The following is a 17,802-nucleotide window of genomic DNA, read 5'->3' on the forward strand; positions in this document are numbered from 1 at the left end:
AGCGGATCTATACAGCTGGAGCTGGGGAAGGTGAAGAGTTTCTGAAGCATGCTGTAAAAAACTATAGCAAGCCCTAGTCGTATATTGGAATGCTGAGCAGTGAGCTTGTTGGCTACCGATACAGGAGAGAAACAATCAACTGTGACATGTGATAATGATATCATTGGGTCAGATTGAGTTAGATCTGATCGGACTGCACTGTTTAGAGTTAGATGCCAGGATTCTGTATTTTGGGGTCTTTTGTTTTTTAAAGAAGTCTCTAAATGTTTTTTAAAAAGAAGTTTAGGCTAAAAATAAAAGCAAATTTTAAGTAAATGAGAAATGATTTTATATTATTAATATAATTTAATATTATGTATTAATAATATTACAGTGTATGCATTTTTAATATAATTTAAAATGTAATTTATTCCTGTGTTGTGTCACATGAGCTTATATATGATATGCTGATTTGGTGATCAAGAAACATTTATTCTTATTACAAGTGTTTTAAACAACTGTGCATATATTCTCAATATTTTGTAGAAAGTAATTTTTGTAACATTTTAAATGTGTTTAATATCATTTTGATATTTTTGCTGAACAGTGCAGTACTTCAAAAACATACTTACGAATTGCTGCAGTTAATAACTGCAGGCAATAACTTTTTACACAGTGTATGATTTGCAGGTCCGCAGTTTTGATTAAAAACCTAATCTTTGCATAATTACTTGTGGAAAATTGTGTTTTAAATTCAAGTAAAGATGCACGTAAGTAAGTTAAAATAGCACGGCTGTTAACTTTTTTGTTAGCATTAACTTTTAGTGACACTATTTGAATATTTGAATTATGAAACACTGCAATATGTACCTAAAACAACATAATCCCATTACACACATTAATTACATTAGGGTCACGTATTGAACTCACGTTTTAGCCCCACTCACTGGACACACACACACAACTATATAATGTATATATGTATATTGTATATATACTATTGTGTGGTAATGCACAGCCTATGGTGGTTGTGTATTAACTCACTGAGAAAAATATCTGCATACTGCAGTGCTTCCTAACCTACCGTAATCTACTGTGACAATAACTAATTGCGTATTCCGTGAGGTTGCCAGTTTGTTTTACCAAAGGGGTTTGTGTGTTAGCGGTTTGACATTGAGAAATGTCTTATTGGATACTGTGAGACTAAATGCCTGCATTGTAAGTTTAAGTCAGTTTGCTTTGAACTCTTCAGGGGCTCCGTAATCGAGATGGCATTCATTGTATCAAACTGTACGTAGCGTAATGGATAAAGCAAGCCACCCCATGTCCCGCATTCATTGTCAGCACAATGCAATTCGCTGGAGAGCTGCAGTGTCAATATCCCAGTTGATCTTTGTCTTCTCTTTGTGAGGGGGCCCGGTTTCAAAGGTACCTGCTCGTGAGATCAAATCCACCTTTCACCAGACATGAAAAGAATAGGTGAGAAATGTAAGGTGCCACCTGCGAGCTCGATCTTGCGGAATGGTCTGTGAGGTTTCAGCCGTATCATGGCTCCACCAACCCTCCCAGCCTGGCCTCCCGAGACCCTGCTGCTGGCTGTGATTTCTGGGACGCTCTGCTATCTCCACCAGCCAAACTCTCCTCCCTGTGTGGCTGAATAATGAGACGCATCGTGAATGTGGACGGGTGGAGGGCGGAGGCGACGGAGGGCCGTGGATCATGATGCAAGTCTGAAGAGGATATTAGTGGAAGTGGCACTAAGCGACGGCAAGATGGAACTGGAAATTTCATTAGCATTTATTTTATATAAATAGGGCGACTCGGAACATCTCTCATTTTAATAGGGTCGTGTTTTCTTTAGCAACCATTTCAGGCTCTGTAGATGTTAGGGAAATCTAATAAAAAGTTGCAAAGTGACTTGATGATATTGGCAAGTCAGTCAAGCGCTCTAAAGTAGTGTCTTTGACTCAAAGGCCCCCAGTAGTCCAAAACCATATTCAAAGGCATTTTTTGTGTGTTTAATAAAAAATAAGAAATTGGAAATGTATCAGTATTTTTGTAAATTATTATTATTATTATTAGAAATAATTGAATATATATATATATATATATATATATATATATATATATATATATATATATATATATATATATATATAGTTTAAATATTAATAATTAATTATACAAATTATTATAATTTAATTATAAATTATTAAATTATTAATAAATATTACTAATATTTATATAATTAGTAGTTTAATTATTATTAAATATTATTTGTGTGATATTGAGGCCTCTGTGAAAGATTTTCTCAAGCCCCAACTTAGAATATTAGAATGATTTCAGATTTTTGACCAAAGAAATGCAGTGAGAATAACTTTTTTTGGCAAAAGTTTCAAAATACCAACCCATACTTTTGAACTGTAATGTATTTCATAGTACTATTGCATTGTATATCATCTGATACCATTACTGGATCATGGTACTCCAGCTGCACTTGCTTGCAAAGGATAAACAGTATAATTATATGCCATTTATCATCTGTTTGGTCCCAAAAAAGTGTAAATTAAAACTTTTAATGTGTGTTCTATTTCAAAAGGCTGCTCATCTTATTGAATTACGGCCATTTGCAAAACTTGGATTTACAGTAGATGCATTTTCTATAACGAGCTCCACATGTTGTATCTTTTGATTTATGGCCTATGATTTATTTGACCATTTGCTCCAAGTTTTCATGCCAGCAAAAACTACTGAGATACTGAGCTGCCAGTTGAAAAGACAGCAAAAACAAAGCAAAGCAATCTTTTAGAAAGTTTTAACAGCTGTTATTTATTTATTTTGCCTTGCATATTATTTCAGTTATCAGGACAATGCATCACATTTGTCACACTGATTCACTGTGAAGCAATAACATTTAAGATGGCTGAAATTTAATCAGGAGGCTTCAACACAATTAAGGATATCCACGAGGAGGCCCTCCTCCACACAGTATGTGCTCGCAGATATGCTCACATTTGTCATGCAAAACAATCTCTCCACTGCTGTCAAAGAAACTAATGGAAAACACTGCCATTTCTTTTAGAGTTTTATGTAGTGACAAATTTTCGCTCTTTTAGCGAAATGAGGATAAACTGGATTTATTGTTCATATTCCTATACAATCTATCAAGCAATGCGTAGGTTTTCAAACTTTGTGCATACAGTGTGGTCAGTGAATCAAAAATATATACTTATACATATATATATATAGGGCTTGACATTAACTTTTTGGTTTTAGTATACATATAGCTTATATGAAATATGGAAAAAAAAATCAGAGCACACCTTGGCTTTTTAAAACGATGAGCTTTGTGAAATCAAATTGACTCGTTTTTATTGATAAATGATGATGATAAACAATAATGTACAGTATATGGGAAATAATGTGTTAAAAATAATTTCTTTCCCTCAATACAAAGTGTCCTTTTAATTTACAGTAGCTCTCATTTTCAAATAGGAGATTTCTCTTTGTTGAGCTTTTCTTTGGGATTTTTCCCAGAATTCAGCTGTCTATTAATATACATCATGCTACTTCAGTTTGCAATAAAAGATGTTTGTCTGGTTTCAAGGAAGCCAGTATGATTAATAATGGTGTATTTCTGGAAGTTTAACAAACAAGGTCTCTTACTGAACGTGAAGGTAACCGAATCTAAAATATTAATGAATAGTTCTGAGTACTGCGATTCAGTCTTTTTCACCTGACAGATCATATAATGAGCAAAATGTAGAACGATAAAAGCAGCCCGTCCCAAAAAGAGACTAGAATATCGTAGAGCACTGCTAGTGTGTGCTGGCTTGGATGAGCATCAAGTCTGATTTCCTTCCAGGCTCATTCATTGTGTTTGGAAAGCACAGTACAATACGATCAGCCAACCATGCAAGGTGTCTGATACACCTTTTCACACTCTCAGTAGGGAGCCTGGCGTCAGAGAGACAGATTTGGACCACAGACTGATCTTGATAAAGACCAAAAGCGTTTATGGTGACTTACAGATAGAGGATGTCAAAATGAGATGCCAAAAACAGATTTTTATTCTTAATCATTGTAATTACGCACTGAGAATGAGACGGATAAATTGAACTGTCTGGCCACTTATCTCTGCTCTTCAAATCGCACATGTTCACCACAACCAGCGTGCTTTCCACCCATCTAAACGCTTCACGGAACCCTGAGAGTCACATTTCAGAACAAAATAAACTTTTCAGATTAGAAATGTATGCTGCTTATAAAGAAAATCTCAAATCAATGAATGATATGCGCAGACATTAACAGTATGGATGGCTTCTATTATAATCACTTTGCCAGCTTATGAAGGGAGTACCTATACACAATACGCTTGTGTTTTCCAGTGTTATTTTGGTATTATTTTATATGGTTGCAGTAGTTCCTAATAGTTCCTAATAGTTTAAGATGTAATTTGTTGTTTTTAATATCAGTATGATAAAAAATATCTAATTTAAGTCAGTGTTCTTTTAAAAATGTATTTACTGCACATAATATTATAGTATTTTTGTGAATATTTATTTTTGTATTTTTAGTTTTCACTTTAACTATACTGTAAGTTTTAGTCATTTTGTAATGTGCAACTATTGTGTAACTATTTCTAATCAGCTTTTTATTTTTTTTATTTTAGTTTTACTAATTGCTTTACCTAATTACATTTTAAGTTATATTTAAAGTTATATTTAAATATATATAATATTAAACTATTACTTAAGTACTTCAGTGATTCGATAATAACAAACCTACATTTATTTTAGCTAATATTTTTTTTGTCAGACAGCATTGTTTTTTTTTCTCTTCATTATTATTATTTTTTTTTTCAGTTAAAGATAAACACAACATATTTTTCTTAAATATATACATGTGTGGACACTTAAGTGACAATAAGCGAAACATCAAAACAAGTGCCATTTATGTTTAAGGGTAAAATATCAAATGCACATGCATATTACTTATATGTCCAAATACATGCAGCAACTGTATTTGTTTATTGATCCTTTAACTAATATCGTTTTTTTTAATAAGTTAATATTTTGATGTTTTTAACCAGAAATCCTGAACGGAGGTGTGTATGTGGATCAGAACAAGTTCTTGTGTCACGCTGACACCATCCACTGGAATGACATCATTAAGAACCCCCGTTCTGAACTTCTGGTGGTTCCTTCCAACAACAGCGGCAACTCATGTGAGTACCTTATTTCTTATTTACCCTGTTTTTAGGGGCTAAGCATCGGAGGTGCGATGGCACCTATTGTACCCGTTGGCGTTATTATTCTCCTTCTTTCTCCGCAGGAAGTCTATGGCAGCACGTAGAGAGTTGAGAAAGTTGTGAACTTTGGCACACTCATAGAGGACAGTCCCATCATTAACTGTAGCAAATTTGGAGTCTCTAACTCAAACTCTCTATCACCACCCCTTAACGTCTCTAGCTTCTAAACTTTCAAAACTTCTAGTAACTTTTGAACCGTAAGCCACAAAATTACAGTTATTTTTTTAATCGGATTCCTCGGCTCATGATGAGTTTGGATGGACACCAATCATTGCGAGGTGTATTTTTTTCTTGCTATTTTTAGTTGTTTGTAAAGCCTACTTTTTTCGAACCAAAATTGAACCAGATCATCTTCAGACCATGCTATCAAATGTTCTTGGGTGATGCTGACAACATACATAATGATTTTGCCGTAGTAAGCAGAATTTCCTGTCTGCCATTTTGGTTCGATTTTCAACAAAATTTTATCAGATCATCTTCAGACTGCGCTGTCAAAAAGTTATGGATTTTTGGATTCAAGCCATTTTAATTACAATCATGCAGTTATTGCTTTTATTACTCATTGTTGCATTTGGTCTGATGCTCAGTGCCATGTTTTGCTCTTGATTTTGCCGCTAGAACGCTTGACCCCGTGACCCCTGTATTTTTTTTTTTTTTAAAAACAAAAAAACCTTTGCTACATGCTTTGCTTTATGCTATATAGACCCTGATCATGGAGCAGGTGGCCTTTTTATTTTTCTCTTCTCAACTTGTGGAACTGTTACAGTTAATTTTCCATTAATTTATCCTGTAAACGGCTCTTCAAACTCAATTCAATTCAGGTTCTTCAAACTCAATTCAAAACCCATTTCATCTACAATAGGGAACTACTTTGTGCAGAGCAAGAAAAGAAAGAAACTGCCTGTCAGTAGTACAACTCTAAGGCTGAGTGAATACATTTTGCTGCCAGTAGAAAATGAGACGTGGTATAAATGTTACAGACAAATACAAATTCACATCTATCTAAATCACAACTGTCTATTCTATCACTATTTCTATGTGATTTTTGTTGATACATTTGAATGGATCATTTCACTTCTGTTGTTACACTGAGCACAATTGCTCATGGTTGATTCTTCTGGCTTCTTTCCGCAGGCAGACGGTGTCACAGATCTTGTAATGGACGCTGCTGGGGTCACCAAGAAGACCAGTGCCAAAGCTGTGAGTTTTAATTCATCTTTCTACAATATAGCACTTAAAACTTTGTGTGAAAAACAGACTCATATACTATATATGTATATATATATATATATGTGTGTGTGTGTGTGTGTGTGTGTGTGTGTGTGTGTGAGATTAGCAGAGATTGCACTTGAAAATTTTCATTAAAGTAATATTTTGCGCATTAAGAAGCACCTTTGAATGCTACTCGTGTAGTATGGTTATTTTACAGTTTTTTCATATTTGATTGTCTGCAGCAACAGTATGTGCTTTCTATCACATATGTAATCAGAGTTTCATCAGAAGTAATCATACATTTATTATTTTTTTCTGTCTTTTTTCTTTGTTTGTCAATGAACTTCTGAAGTTAGGGATTTTCATTTCTGACACCATTTCTAATAAAAGGCAAACGTCTGCAGTGTGGTATTGTCGGTTTGAGCCTCTGGGCTGGTAGCTGTGATAATTAACTGGTAGGAGGGTTATCAGAGTATCTCTACTCTGTCTGTAACCTGCTGGTGATACACCCCGTAGTGTGGGTGGTAATTAGAGCAAAATAAAAGAGTGAAAGAAAGAAGGACAGAGGGAGACAGCTATCATAATCTCTGGCTGTCAGAGCGATGCACTTTAACTCCATGAGACATTTGAGACCGCTGGAGACAGCATGAAGTATTTCAAGTCATGAAGCCTACTGTCCGATGAGACAGAGGAACGAACTTGTTATTTGACACTACTTCACTTATCTAATTTAGCTGTCAAAAATATGTATGCAGGCTGAATAGCCTTATATCAACCAATCATCTATATTTATTATGTGTATATAAATACACGTGTTTATAAATACATGTATGTATGTGAATATATATATATATATATATATATATATATATATATATATATATATATATATATATATATATATAAAATGAGTTGTTCATATATTAAATATATTTATGTATAATATATATTTATGTATAATAATATAAATTACATTACATTATATTAATGTGTATATGTTATTGTGTGTGAGGGAGAGAGTGTGTGTTTTTGTGTCTGTGTCTGTTTGAATTCTGAATTAAAATGAATCATCATTTTGTCATTTAATGAATGAAGACAAGTAAAGAATTTGCCCACCATAGCACATATTTATTGGCACTTGGTATATAAACCTTTTTTTTCTTCTCTTTCTCTGCCTATATATATCATACAGTGACAAAGACGGTGTGCGCAGAGCAGTGTGATGGACGCTGTTTCGGTCCGTACGTCAGTAACTGCTGTCACCGTGAATGTGCAGGAGGCTGTTTTGGACCCAAAGACACCGACTGCTTCGTATGTCAACCTCTTCTTGTTTTTTATACCTCATTGTGGATGATTTTAAAGTGTACTAGAGTGATTGACAAATGCCCGCTCACTTCATTTTTAAAATAGTTTCAGGGTGATGCTGCACTGTAATGTGTTGAAAACACTGAAAACTCTGCAGAGATCGTGTTTTGTTGATCGACCGCGTACTTACATGACCGTTTTTATTCTCAGGCTTGTACCAACTTTAATGACAGCGGGGCCTGTGTGACGCAATGTCCTCAGCCATTCGTCTACAATCCAACAACCTTCCAGCTCGAGCACAATCCCAACGCCAAATACACCTATGGAGCGTTCTGTGTCAAGAAATGCCCACGTAAGTAAGGTTTTTTTTGGAAAACAATATTACTAATTTAACAAACAATCACTTCCTCATGGTCACTACTTTTTATTTGCGAAAAAAGGTTTTTTTTTCACCTCAGACTATCATTGCACAACTGTCTCATTACTAGTCAAATGTTCTGCTGTCTGGATCTCAGATAACTTTGTGGTGGATCACAGCTCTTGTGTCAGAGCCTGTCCGAGCAACAAGATGGAGGTGGAGGAAAATCACATCAAGATGTGCATCCCATGCACTGACATCTGTCCGAAAGGTCAGTGATATCCACAAAGGTTGTTAAGTTCTCTTATCTTCAGTGTGATGATGATACATAAATCCAGAAAGTTCCTTTAAGTTCACTTGGCAGCCATGCAGGTACATTTTCTCTTTTTTAGTGCAATTAATACTACATAATGTGCATTATTTTTCAGAATTTCTAATGTTGTTGAAAGAGGTCTAATATACTGACCAAGATTGCATTTATTTGATCAAAAATGCAGTAAAATTCTAATATTACCTATTATTATTACAATTTGCAATGGATGTTTTTCTATTTTTTTTTGTACATTTGTGATACACTCCATTTTCCCATCAAGTATTTTTTGATAAATACACATTTCTTTCTTTCTTTCTTTCTTTTTAAAAATCATATATATATATATATATATATATATATATATATATATATATATATATATATATATATATATATATATATATATATATGAATATAAAATGTGTATTTTTTAGGCTGAGCTAATACATTTGAGAGTAAACAATCATGATCAAAAAAGGACTTGACTTTTATTCCACTAGCTTTTATTCCTTCATTCACCAAATTAAGCATTATGCTTTCTCCCGTTAACTTTCCTCTCATTAGTTCCATCTTTTTGTCTGTCTCTGAAATGAAAAGCATATTTTGTGTTTTTGTGCATGGGAAGCTGATGTTCTAGTCTCAAACATGCTAATCTACAAAAGACCAAAATAAACCAAAATACCTTTCTAGTCTATGCATAAACTAGCATAGTTTCTTGCTAACATAAGACGGCCTAAAAAGTAAATGAATCGTATGGCTACAATACATGTAAAACTGAATCTCGAAAGTGTGCGCACTTTCGGTCTCCCCTGTCATGATTGCAACAGAAGTTTGTTTTTCAGCAGAGAAAAGATTAATGAGGGATGACCACAAAATAAGCAGAAGCAATAATGGGCCCAGGCACCAAACTGGGTCATATTAGTCAATCTCGATATGACTCGCATTTGATCATAATTAGGCTCACAATGAGGGGGAAATTGACTCGCTTGATGTTTGAATAACTCCTTTTCTTCAGTGAAATATGATCAAGCCAATGTTTCAGCTCATTTTACAATGTATGTCAACATCTCTTTGAGAATATGTTAAAGGGGACATCAGATGAAATTGTACAAACTGTATGTGTTATTGTCCTACACCAAACCTACACCTACTGTAACCCTACTCCTTACAGGAAACTTTGTACATTTTTAGACTTTCAAAAAACATTTAGCACATGTACTCATAAACCACCTTCAAATTATAACACCTATGTCATACCCATGTCATTAAACAAATTTGTGTGTCCATAAACCATAAATGCAAAAACACAGCTTTTTGTAGGTTTCAGTTCACACCTGGTTTCTACGTAGACGGCTAGCCACATCTGAGTCGTATGTGGAGTCCATTTGTCTATTTTGTTTTCACTTGTTTCCATTTCGTTTTTTTTACCTTCCTTTTAAAATGTATCTTAGATCAATGAATGAAAACGAGTTTTAATTATTAGTTTAATTCAGCATTAACGACAGCTGAGAATAACCTTTCAGGATTAATAAATCAGTCGACCTCGGTTTTGATGCATAAATGTTGATAAACTGGTTGTTTGTGGTGTTCAGTGTGTGACGGTATAGGTACCGGCAGTCTTCAGACGGCTCAAACTGTAGATTCCAGCAACATTGAGAAGTTTGTCAATTGCACCAAAATCAACGGCAACCTCATCTTCCTCATCACAGGCATTAAAGGGCGAGTCCAGTCTATTTATCTGTTTATGGCTTTGTTTAACACATATATCCCGTACTTACTTCTAAAACCCCTTTTCTGGCTTCTTTTATGCTCTTTTATATATAACAGGGACATGTTTCATGGCATAAAAGCTCTGGACCCTGATCGGTTAAATGTATTCCGCACCGTCAGAGAGATCACAGGTGAGCGACAGTCACCATCCATCAGATGACAGCCCATTAAACCTGTGTAGCCTTGTGTGAAACCATTAACTTTCTTTATTTCTTCATACATTAACTTTTGTCCTTTGAGTTGGGAAATATTCGATGTCACAAATCCTTATCTTTACGCAGTACGCAATATTTATTTGTTTATAAAGCCTCAAAGGAATGAACTATGGCTCATGCTAAAAGCCTTTTGTCACTTTCAACTTGTTCTTATGATCGTGCCAAATAGCTAATGGAGTGAAGCAGCAAAGTAACGTTTTCAAAATGAAACTGGGAAACTGTTCTCTCGTGCGCCCTCAGTTTAGGCACATTTCACCCAATGCAAGGCTACAAACTGGTAATTAAAACAATGCGCATCTGAAGAAATTATGCTCTGTGGTAATGGAACTCGTTCTTTTAATTAGCACCATCGTTTCCCTTAATATACTTTCATTTCAATGTAATGGGGCTCTTTTATACTGTCAGACAGGCTGTAAATAATATTGTACTCACTGGACTCGTGGCAATATCCTGAGCCGATGTCTGCTGTCATAGAAACAAACTTGTTTGTCTGTTTTGTTCTCAGGGTGTTTAAAAGCATGAATATTTTTTTTTATTTGTTCTGTGTTTTCCTAGGTTTCTTGAACATTCAGTCTTGGCCGGAAAACATGACAGATCTTGGCGTTTTCTCAAACCTTGCCACCATCGGAGGACGCTCTCTGTATAGGTGAACTGTCAAAAAATTGTAGCTGAAAGTTATCATCATCACCAGATTCACAACAGTCGTGTGCATTTAGTCACTTGTTCATTCCATGGTTGTAATGTTGATAAATCCTAACGAGGAGTTCAAAATTAGCATAATGTTCATGATTGTAAACTACTGATAGCTACTGAAAATAGATGATTATGTAAATACTATGTACTTACATTTAAATTAATCATTTAGTACAACAGACTTTATATATATATATATATATATATATATATATATATATATATATATATATATATATATATATATATATATATTATATCACACATAAAAATGCATGCACTTTGCATGTAAAACATGTCCCTAATCTTACCAGCAGCAGCAAAAAGAATACAATGTGAGACCGATGATATTATTTAATAAATGTTAAAAGCATTCTTTATTTCATTGTGATTGTTTATACGTTAGTATTTTTATTTTAATAATTTCAATGAAATAAACGTGATAATATTATTGCTATAGTTTGTTGTTGTATTTTTATTATTTGTAATTACATTTTATATTATTGTTATTATCATTATATCAGCATTATTTTCATATCAATGAATTAAATATATTATCATCATCATCATCATCGTCGCCGTCGTCACTATCATTGTTTTAATTCATTAAATTTTATAGATTTACTAACTAAATTGTGTACTATTATTATTTCTACTGCTGTTAAATATTTTATATATTTAATTAAATGTTAGAAAACGTAGAACTTTAAGTTCAGAACATTATCAATCAAAACTCTTTGCTAAATAACTGAAATGACTTTGTGTCACAGTTATAAATAGAGGTGGATCGGTGATGCCCATGAGTACAGCCTGTTTATCTTGCCAAACTCACAAAATGTTGTCCAAAATTCACTGTTGGACTAGTTTAGTGAAATCTAATAGGCCTTTGTACTTTCAGAGGATTGGCAAATGTGTGCTGTTGTCCCAAGCGTACTTTCCCTGTCCAATTTTGGGTTGAATCTTTTCACAGATTTGCTCATACTCTAAATGATTTAAATATTCTTTTAGTAATATATTCAGAAATGTCCTCATTAACTACTTCTAAGAATTCCCTTGTTTCGTATTAGATCCAAGTGAAAAATGTTCGCTCCCTGCGGATGTGGCACTTAAAATAGTTCCTGTAGCATTGTTGTCGATTATCAGAGACCTCTTCAATTATATCCTGCATTAATGTGAAGAAAAGTGAAACTGAATTAGCCGCCTGCGTCTTTTTTTCTCAGTGGTATTTCTCTGCTGATCCTGAAGCAGCGCTGGATCTCTTCGCTGAAGTTTCAGTCTCTGAAAGAGATCAGCGCCGGTAACATCTACATGACCAACAACAGCCAGCTCTGCTTCTACAACACGGTGAACTGGACCAGTCTGTTCCGCACCAGCACCCAGAGAGCTCTGATCAAGAACAACAGGGACCCCAGAGACTGCAGTGAGTGCCGTTCACTCTCAGCTCTCATCTACACCTCCATCTGTTCAGTATCTGTGATTTCCTCTAAATAAGATGTCACGTTTGAATCAAGAATAAAAAACTTGGCATCCTATAGCGATACATTTGCTTGAAAAGCTTCCATGTCAGACGTGCGAGTCTCTAAATAGACTTTAATTAAACTGAAAATTGAGGATCAGATTCTGTAATTTAGTTGCTACTAGAAATATAACAAATTTAATTGCATGTTATGATGTCTTACTGAATTTTGTTATTGAAATAAGAGAATTACAGAGTATATAAGAGAATACAGAGAATTATACACTTGCAACAGGGAAATGAAATATTATATTGCTATTCGCTGCCATGTTTATATTTTCTAATATTTTATATTTTATTCCACTTGTGCTTGCAATTTCAATCTAGTGTTTTTCTCTAAAAAAATGCAGTTTCATTTTACATGACCATCTGATTAAAACATCTAACTGCACGGGAATTTCGACAAGAATGGTTCTGATTTTATTACGTTCAATCCATGTAAACGGCGATTAATAAGACGAGGAGTAACAAGCTAACGCCAATGAGGCTCACGCAGCTTGTCTATGTGAGAGAATATCGTGGAGAAATCAAAACGAATGAACGCAATTGCACACCGAAGAAAAATAAAAATGTTTGTTTTATATATTTATAACATGCGGCCTAGTTAAGCAACATGACACGACTAAGAGAAGGGAGTTCCCATGTTTGCAAATTTGACATTATATACAAGAGCTGAAATAAGTAGTTAATATATGTTTTAGTTCAGTATTTAAATTAAAATTAATTTAAATTGCTCCATTTGTTTCATGAAAATAGTTCAAAACAAAAATCTCGGCAGAACGGTTGCACACATGCACTTGCTTCATTCTTCGAATCGTGTCCATAGCATGATTAGCAAGTTACCAGCATATTGTTAGCATGTTTCTAGCATGATTAGTATGTTGCTAGCACGATTAGCATGCTACTAGCATGTTGTTACACTCTTGGAAATAAAGGTACAAAAGCTGTCAGTTGGCCGGTACCTTTTCAAAAGGTGCATGTTTGTGCCTGAAAGTCTATTTGAATCGAATAGGTACAAAAGTGAACTTGAGTGTAGCAAGTTACCAGCATGTCGCTAGCATATTTGATTAGCATGTTGGTGAGACTATCTGCCACCATCTGAGTCTAGCCTAAAACTAGAATTAGGCCATTGAAGTAAGATGTAACTTGGGAAAGTTAAACTTGTCGGGCTAATGAAGATGTTAACAGACGGAGAGCCATTTCGAGTGCACACCGCCAAGCTGGATGTAATTAGTGTGATAATAAGTCTGTAACGTGAGGGATCAATGGCTCTGTTAGCCCACTCATTCATTAGCCTCTTTTCCACATCATCGATCAAAGCAGACTGATCTACACAACTGACCAACAGCCCAGGCAGATGCCCACAGTGTGTTTATCCACGGAGAACAATGCTTCTGAAAACCCTATTAAGTAGCAAGGAGCTATGTCTTTTGTGGCTGATGAATTTGAAATGTGGACAGGATACAAGCAGTGACTCTGTTACGATTACAATGACAAAATCATAAACTTGAAGACTGAACATTCATACGGTATTTGATCGTTTAAAGATTACTGGCATTGCATTTTAATTTTATGTCCATAGAAAGCACATTTAGTGTAAGCAACGTGTTTCATTTTAATGTTTCAAATACGTTTGGAGAATAGAAGGTCAAAATTTGGTTAAAGTAATTTTACATTGTTGTTACATTGTTGTTATAATGCTAATTCTGCCTTGTACGTAATAAAATATATAAAAGAATGAGATTACATTTTAATTGTGTAAAATACATTTTTAATTGTATTGTGTTTCGAATTAATAAAAAAAAACTGAACAAATAGCATAAGCAAAGATAGTGGCAGAAATTTAGTAAAAATTTAACTAATTAGTATTTGTTGTAAATATGGCTGACAAAATTGTACGCTGAATGACATTCTAGTGGGTAAAATGTATGATATTTAAAATAAGAAAACTTTAATTAAAATAAAAAAATAATAATAATAATTTTTTTTTTTGGCAACAAAAACAAGTATTACATTTTTGTTTTTATTCTTAAACAATAACTTCAACAGTATTTATTCATTTATTTATTTTTGCATTTATTTGTTATGTTTCATTCTACTTTAATTCACAAAAAAATACACTGTTTACTTCTTACAAAAACATTACCTGTCAAGAATGAATGGTTTTAATAATGCCAGTACTAAAGTAATAGCAACTATAACTAATGGCTAAATAGTACCCTTTTTAATAAAGAAACATGGCCAGCTTTCAGAAGGTAGTGTGGGTAATAAATATTTCATGAACGTAATGAAATCACAACCGTACTTGTGGGTTGCAGACATCTAAGTTCCAAATGAATGAACTAATTGCTATGTTTTCTTTGTTTCTGTTTATGATTTCAGCTAAAGAGCAGATGGTCTGTGATCCGTTGTGTTCGGAGGAAGGATGCTGGGGTCCCGGTCCAGACCAGTGTCTCTTGTGCAAATACTTCAGCCGAGGAAAGACGTGTGTCAAGTCCTGCAACTTATATTATGGGTATATATACTGTATGTGTGCAAACAAATCATTTGTGGCGTCATCATGCTACTGCATATGAATAGTTTTTCTTCAAAGTTCTTATTTTTATTTAAAATTAAGTCAATTAAAGTACTTTAGCTTGCAGTTGCTTTAATATGAATGTGTGTTTCAAATGCAGATTTGTTCAGACGGGCCGCTGGCTCCAAAGACGTATCTGCAGTATGACTATCATGATCAGACTACCAAGATCAAGGGATCAAAATGCTTTTAATGCTATTTATAACTCAAAGGAATAGACCAACTCCCTTGTGTTTCTGACAGGCTGAAAAAAAAATAACGCAGAGACATGGAAACGGGCTTTGAAAAGAACAGGCAAAATGTCCAATGCTAGGGTTTTGTTTGCGAATGCGTTTGTGGCATTCAAGATCGACTTAAGACTTAAAGAAATACTTGCGTGATGAAAATACAAGCTTGTATTTTTTGCACGTTTTAATCATGCATGACTTATAATGTAAGTTGTAACATTTTTAATAAAAAAATTCTTTAAATAAATACCAACTTGCAAAATTAATAATCAGTCCATGCTAAATATAGAAATGTATTTGTAGAAAAAGCAGTGTTTCAGTCTACTGGCATTTCACAGGGTTTGCATTGATTGAATACAACAATAAAATTGTAATAATTTGAATTCAGGATTACAAAGAGCAAAACATAATATGCAAAACGTTTATCTCATATATAAATATAGAGAGGCATTCTTTTTTTACGTTTTGAGATGGCTCTCATTGGCTCTCATTCAGTGGAGTTTTGATTTCTTTACATCTTAGATATTGCTTTCAGGACTTCATCGGCAAGCTTTCGTTCTTCGCTCATTGGAAACTCTTTTCGAATTCAGTCAGGTGCAGAAACAAATGAGAGCAGTATTGACAGCTCCTTAAGCTGTTTGCACTTGTATTGCTTTTCTTGTATGTCTGTTTAGTTAATTGATCTAGATTTGGATTAAGCCCCTGGTCACTGAGTATAAAGGCCTTCAGTGTCATTCAAACTGTGCATTTTTGTCAAACATACAGTTAGAGCATTTTGCTGTATACTTGTGTACAATAATTGGCTCATAACGCATTGTTCTTTATCTGTTCTAGGGATGTTCGAGAGTACGCCAATGGCTCGGTTTGTGTTGAGTGTGACAGCCAGTGTGAAAAAGCCGGAGAGAAAAGCTTGACCTGCCATGGTCCGGTATGAGCCTAAACGCCGTCTGAGACAATATTAGTGGCTGGATTTTGTTTTTGCTTTAATTAAAACCTGACAACCTTGACATCAAACAACAGAAAAAGCTCAGATTTCTGACAAAGTCGATTGCATCTTCATCTCATAATAGCTATATAGCGTCAAACAGAGTGATATTGATTAGAAAAAAAATTAAGCTATCTGGTTACAGTCTCAAAATTAAATTCTGTCTGTAGCCTCATTTTAAATGTATCATCAGACCGTATTAGATGATGCAAGGCTTGGCTAACCGTGCTGTATCATGCAGTTGCATATTATTGATGCAGAGGTTGTTTATTAGTGGTGTTTGGCTTGAATATATGTGTTACGCTTGCATTGGGACAAATCCACAAAGTGGTAAACCTTGGTCACAATGTGTTATTAATATAAATATATACATTTTAATTTATTTTTATTTATTTTTTTTTGTTTGTTGTTTATTGAAAAAATCATCACATGAATATATATATATATATATATATATATATATATATATATATATATATATATATATATATATATATAGTAGTCAACAGTTGAAGTGGATCAATTAAACAGCAATGGATCTGAGTTTCTAAAGACCTTTGGAACTTTAAAAGATTTAGCTTGTGTAGTTAAATATGTTTAATAATATGTTAAATAAAATTAATTAATAAAAAAAAAAGTAAAAATAATTTGTGTCCTTGAAATTATATTATATGACAGTGCTTGTTCCATTAAATATTTCCTTTCCACTTTGAAAACAATGCTTCAGCCTCCTGAGACGCTTTTCGTTTCCTAAACGTACATCTTTCTCTCTTTTCCCATTACAGGGTCCAGATCACTGTGTGAAGTGCTTGCATCTCAAAGATGGACCCAACTGTGTGGAGAAATGCCCTGATGGTCTTCAGGGAGCAAACAGCTTCATCTTCAAATATGCTGAGACCAACAACGAGTGCCATCCGTGCCACCCCAACTGCACCCAGGGGTACGACTGTTTGCTTGTGTTTGCACTTAAATCTATTTGTAAGCTTCTTTCCTTCCTTTAACTGCATCAAGCACAATATGCCCAGAGCACTAACCTAATTGCCCATGTGGGTAAAGCCGCCGTGGTTAGCGCATTCAGTCTTAGACACATGGGCCTGGGGGATTAGAGAGCAGGAAAAACAGGTTCCTGACTTCCTAGATCAATGGTTCATAGCAGGTTTTGCTGAAGGACCTAGATTTTACACTGGACATCCAAGTGGCGATCCAACACAGTAATACAAATTGTTTATTGGGTTGACATTTATAGGAGTTTAATGAATGAATGGCCTAAACCCAGTAATATATAAAATTGTTAACATCTATTTAGGGTTGAATTTGTAATAGTCATGTTAAGGGTTTCATGC

At 34.3% G+C, this 17,802-nt stretch overlaps 1 protein-coding gene across 1 annotated transcript in view; it reads left to right on the plus strand.

Moving 5' to 3' along the window:
* Nucleotides 1-17,802, plus strand: part of erbb4a (erb-b2 receptor tyrosine kinase 4a) — a 136,462-nt gene that overhangs the window by 93,702 nt on the left and 24,958 nt on the right. Inside the window, exons 4-15 of the mRNA XM_043240427.1 lie at nt 5,072-5,206; nt 6,425-6,490; nt 7,695-7,813; nt 8,018-8,159; nt 8,323-8,436; nt 10,071-10,197; nt 10,306-10,379; nt 11,019-11,109; nt 12,377-12,576; nt 15,055-15,187; nt 16,309-16,402; nt 17,245-17,399. Coding sequence (XP_043096362.1) covers nt 5,072-5,206; nt 6,425-6,490; nt 7,695-7,813; nt 8,018-8,159; nt 8,323-8,436; nt 10,071-10,197; nt 10,306-10,379; nt 11,019-11,109; nt 12,377-12,576; nt 15,055-15,187; nt 16,309-16,402; nt 17,245-17,399 — 1,450 coding nt within the window. The remainder of the gene's footprint in view (nt 1-5,071; nt 5,207-6,424; nt 6,491-7,694; nt 7,814-8,017; nt 8,160-8,322; nt 8,437-10,070; nt 10,198-10,305; nt 10,380-11,018; nt 11,110-12,376; nt 12,577-15,054; nt 15,188-16,308; nt 16,403-17,244; nt 17,400-17,802) is intronic.

Source organism: Puntigrus tetrazona, chromosome 1 (assembly GCF_018831695.1).
Source record: "Puntigrus tetrazona isolate hp1 chromosome 1, ASM1883169v1, whole genome shotgun sequence".
NCBI lineage: Eukaryota > Metazoa > Chordata > Actinopteri > Cypriniformes > Cyprinidae > Puntigrus > Puntigrus tetrazona.